The 5,490-nt window shown below is 36.4% G+C and overlaps 1 protein-coding gene across 1 annotated transcript in view; it reads left to right on the top strand.

The window, feature by feature from the left end:
- The first annotated feature begins 437 nt into the window (after positions 1-437).
- The window catches only part of sh3bp5a (SH3-domain binding protein 5a (BTK-associated)), a 26,150-nt gene continuing 21,097 nt past the window's right edge, over positions 438-5,490 (top strand). The window contains exons 1-2 of the mRNA XM_079591152.1: positions 438-786; positions 2,285-2,347. Coding sequence (XP_079447278.1) covers positions 706-786; positions 2,285-2,347 — 144 coding nt within the window. The 5' untranslated portion in view covers positions 438-705. The remainder of the gene's footprint in view (positions 787-2,284; positions 2,348-5,490) is intronic.

The raw sequence follows: 5,490 nt of genomic DNA, 5'->3' as shown, positions 1-5,490 counted from the left end.
GGGGCCGTTGTTATTTTGAAATGACAAAAAAAGTAAAATAAGATTAAACTTCTATTATTTATTTAAAATACTTTAAGTGATAAATAAAATGTTCTTGTCATTCCTAGTCATTTTACTGTAATCATTTTTTATGAACATGTCTTCAACTATGAATTCACAAAGGTAGCAGGAATGAGATTTTTTTTAGTTTAATTTGACATGTTAACAATAAAATCATCTATTTTAGAGAGATAATGCTTGTATTTATACAATTTTATTTCAATAATCAGTTCTTTCCTTTACTTAAAAAGATCTATATCTAATCTATATCAATCTCTCTCAGCTGTGTGTGTGTGTGTGTGTGTGTGTGTGTGTGTGTGTGTGTGTGTGTGTGTGTGTGTGTGTGTGTGTGTGTGTGTGTGTGTCTGAACTGCAGTGACCCTCATGATTCAGGACACACCGGAGGGGGCGGGCGAGATCTCAGCAGATCTCCGAGCTCGAGCGGCTCCTCATTCTCGTGTCTGTCGGTGTTTTGTGTGTTTTTGTCTCTGTAGATTCATATCTTTTGGATCTCGTGCGTGTTTCTTTTAATCGCGTTCGTCTGTCTGGATGAAGTAATGGAGTGACCGCAGAAGCGCGGCTCTGCGCGGATCATCGGAGCCCGTTATCCCGGACAGAGACCCGCTTTGTTCGGCTAATAATAAACGAATCGCGTCTACTATTAAAATGAACCACACAGAGAAAGAGAATAAATCTGATGAAGACTCAGAGTCTCTGGAGGAAGAGGAGGTTGACCCGAGGATTCAGGTACAGAGCAACAAAATCAATTTCGACTGATACATCTGAGAATTCACATCGACAAAATCCATTTAAAGCGGATTAACGAAGCTCGACTGAAGACTTATAGGCTATGTTGTTTGGTTGTATTGATATGTTGTATTGTTCTATGTGTCGATTTTCAGAAGTCATTCCTGTTTAACCTTCCCGAAAACCAGAACTGAAGTTAGACTGGGTCAAACTCTTTTTGGATTACAGCTTCGGAAGTCCATTATATGCAGCGATACTCCGATCAGCTAATGTTCTGTTGGTTCAGATTGTTCAACAGCTGGTGTTTGATTCGATCAGGGGAACCCCATTGTGACATCATCTCTTATATTCTGTTACATTGTGTCTTTGTTTGTTACATTGAGGAACCGCGTTGACAATCAGATACATGCTTATAGACGTCATATTTAGAATTCGGTTTCCTTTTTAAAGCGAACGGTTGAGTTTACGCGCGCTGCGTGCAGAACTGAGACTTGCTTATGAAGTGTTAGATTCCTAGAATTATTATGTTATAACGTTTTTATAACGATCTACAATGATCCATAAAAAGTATTTGGTCCCACTTTATATTAAGTGGCTTTAAGTACTACTTACATTGAAATTACTAATTTGATACAATGGACTTATTGTGTACATACATGTTTTTTACATTGTACTTATATTTTTAAAATACCTGCATGTAATTACAGCTGTAATTACATTTGTAATTACACTGTTGACCCTTCCCTTACACCTTAACCCACCCTTAAACTTAACCATACCAGCACACCTGTCCCTAACCTTACCCGTATCACACCGCAATAGCAGCAAAAGTGTTTTACAATAAAACATGAACACAATAAGTACATTGTGCTTATTTTTTGAGGTAATTACATAGTACTTAAAGCCACTTAATATAAAGTGGGACCATATATTTATATATAGTAATGATTGATTATTTAAAATTAATAACCTTCAATATCTGGTTATAAGGTTGTTTGACCAGCACTGTCAAAAACAACAAAAACACTATCACCAAAACATCACAAACATTTTTGTGTCCCGATACATTGTCTATTTCCTTAACACATTATCAGTCGTTTTATCATTTGAAACGTCCTTTAGGGAAATGTTTTGCTTCAAAAGTGCACTTATGGTAGGCTACTTTCTATACAGTAAATTACACTTTTAAATGCATTTTAAAATGAATAATTTCTCTTGTTAAGAAATTGCTGCAAAGAACCATGAAAAAAACCCTTTATATAAGACTATGCCAGTAGATGAACTGGTTTTTCATCCTCCACCCATGAAAGAAAATAATCCCGTAATGAAAACAACAGTGTGAAACATCTGTGTGTCATCAACGTGTAGCTAACATGGGAGGAAAAGCACACATGAGCTTCATTTCAGTGTTGGGTTACTTGAAGAACACTTTCCAGATGTTGCTGGCATTGCAACAGACGTCTTACTGCGATCTCATCTGGCTCTATCTCTTCAACAGGGCGAACTGGAGAAACTGAATCAGTCCACCGATAACATCAACAGATGGGAGACCGAACTGGAGGTAAGGTTCACATGCCTGCTTTCTGCTGTCACTGTTTTAGCTGGAAATGGTTGCAGGCTGAATTCCACAGACCCGTCTAAAAGCTCAGCACCCTCCCCCTTCCGGCCCTGACCAATGGGACGCTTCCTTCATGCGACTGACACCCTTTTTATCTGCTGAGCAGACAGAGGAAATCTCTTCTATCCGAGTCTGGAATTCCTGCTCTGAAAGCCACACGCCACAACAGCTAGACGAGTGGTTTAGGAACATATACTTCCTCGTTTCATGCCAAACCCCAGTGACTGACTTTCTTCTGTGGAACACAACAGGAGATACAAATAGTAGTAAATTGCCAGTTGCTAAATTGGTACAAGAAATAACCATTTCCATGTTTTTTTTTCCAGCTGATTTATGATTTCCTTTTTTAATACAGAATACACCCTTACTAAAAAATAATGCGCTGGTACCACGGTAAAGGCAAGATGCCGAGTTACAATAATACCATGGTAGTCCAAAGTATATACAATAATACCATGGTTAAAAAAACCTTTGCTAGTGTAAGAAATAATAAGTTAAATGCAGTCATAATAAGTTCATCAGATCTTTTTTATAAAACAGTGTTACATTTGATCTCAACTATGTAGAATCAGTGTTATTTTAGTATTTTTTATAATAGTTTTTATTAATATTCGCTGTAATATTCTTACTTTTATTAGCTGTTATTGTTAAATTTGCTGTTTTCATTTTCATTTGAGTTTTGTTATGTGGTAAGGCAGCATTTAGAAATTTTTGTTTAGTTTGTTTATATATATATATATATATATATATATATATATATATATATATATATATATATATATATATTTTATTTTTAAATTAATATTATTATATTGTACATATTATCATATTGTATTTCAGCTTTATATCAATTATCTAAAATGTTTTTCACAGTGTAACAATAATAACACTGTGTAGAATTCAGTAACTCTTTATAATAAGTTTTCATTTGTTAACATTAGTTAATGCATTAATTTACATGAACTAACCATGAGCAATACATTTGTTACTGTAATTACTTCACTGCACATTATCTAATGTTAACAAATAAAACTTAGGATTTCAATAATGTATTATTAAATGTTGAATTTAACATTAACGAATATTAATAAATGCTGTAGAAGTGCAGTTCATATATTATTAATGTTAGCTAATGAAACCGTATTGTAAAAAGTCCTCTTTTTGTTCCTCATCCTCGTTTAGAAGGACAGATGATCACTCAGTTCTCTGTGTTTAACTGGACAGATGGTCACTCAGTTCTCTGTGTTTAACTGGACAGATGATCACTCAGTTCTCTGTGTTTAACTGGACAGATGGTCACTCAGTTCTCTGTGTTTAACTGGACAGATGATCACTCAGTTCTCTGTGTTTAACTGGACAGATGATCACTCAGTTCTCTGTGTTTAACTGGACAGATGATCACTCAGTTCTCTGTGTTTAACTGGACAGATGATCACTCAGTTCTCTGTGTTTAACTGGACAGATGATCACTCAGTTCTCTGTGTTTAACTGGACAGATGGTCACTCAGTTCTCTGTGTTTAACTGGACAGATGATCACTCAGTTCTCTGTGTTTAACTGGACAGATGATCACTCAGTTCTCTGTGTTTAACTGGACAGATGATCACTCAGTTCTCTGTGTTTAACTGGACAGATGATCACTCAGTTCTCTGTGTTTAACTGGACAGATGATCACTCAGTTCTCTGTGTTTAACTGGACAGATGATCACTCAGTTCTCTGTGTTTAACTGGACAGATGATCTCTCAGTTCTCTGTGTTTAACTGGACAGATGGTCACTCAGTTCTCTGTGTTTAACTGGACAGATGATCACTCAGTTCTCTGTGTTTAACTGGACAGATGGTCACTCAGTTCTCTGTGTTTAACTGGACAGATGGTCACTCAGTTCTCTGTGTTTAACTGGACAGATGATCACTCAGTTCTCTGTGTTTAACTGGACAGATGATCACTCAGTTCTCTGTGTTTAACTGGACAGATGGTCACTCAGTTCTCTGTGTTTAACTGGACAGATGATCACTCAGTTCTCTGTGTTTAACTGGACAGATGATCACTCAGTTCTCTGTGTTTAACTGGACAGATGATCACTCAGTTCTCTGTGTTTAACTGGACAGATGATCACTCAGTTCTCTGTGTTTAACTGGACAGATGATCACTCAGTTCTCTGTGTTTAACTGGACAGATGATCTCTCAGTTCTCTGTGTTTAACTGGACAGATGATCACTCAGTTCTCTGTGTTTAACTGTATCTGGCTGTGATTAATCAGCAGAAGGAACTTTCTGTCAGAGGAAGTGTAAATCCCTCTGACGTGTCTTTGTCACTGAGGTCCTGTGTGGAAGGATGTAGATGTCCAAACCCAGTCCACAACAGATTCATGACCGGCAGAACTGGACACGACACACACGGACACACACGCACGACTCAAACTCACAGCCCGCTGCTCATCTTATGCAACAAACGGGATTGTTTCTTTCTGCTGAGGGACAGTTTTCTGTCTAGAAAGCAGGGTGTATTCCTCCTTAACTGGGTTAAATGCTGAATTGAGTTAGCTGAAGCTGCGCTTTTCAGGGAGCAACAAAACGCTGGTTATTGAAGCGTTTCATTGCTCTCATAATTCAGAGAGATTCCTGAGCATACAGGGCATGTTGCCTGGATATGATGAGCCTCAGATTTATTCAGGTTTTATAGACTGCATGTACTGTAATTCACACTTCTGTATACTTGTAAACACAAAGACAAGTATACAGTAGTTCATAGCTAAAGACAGCAGTTCACTGATGCATATTGCACAACATTTTTTGTTAACACTTTACAATAAGGTGCATTAGTTATCATTAGTTAATCAACTACCTTAGTTAACATGAACTAACAATGAACAATACTTCTACATGAATGAATTTTAGTTAATATTAATTTCAACATTTACTAATATGTTATTAAAATCTAAAGTTGTATTTGTCAACATTAGTTAATGCACTGTGAACAAATATGAACACAATGAACAGCTGGATATTTATTAAATAACATTAACAAAGATTAATAATCCTATTACAAATGTATTGCTCATTGTTAGTTCATGTTAGTAAATACAT

Source organism: Phoxinus phoxinus, assembly GCF_949152265.1.
Source record: "Phoxinus phoxinus genome assembly, chromosome: 19".
Taxonomy (NCBI): domain Eukaryota; kingdom Metazoa; phylum Chordata; class Actinopteri; order Cypriniformes; family Leuciscidae; genus Phoxinus; species Phoxinus phoxinus.
This window is presented reverse-complemented; position numbering and strand designations above follow the sequence as displayed.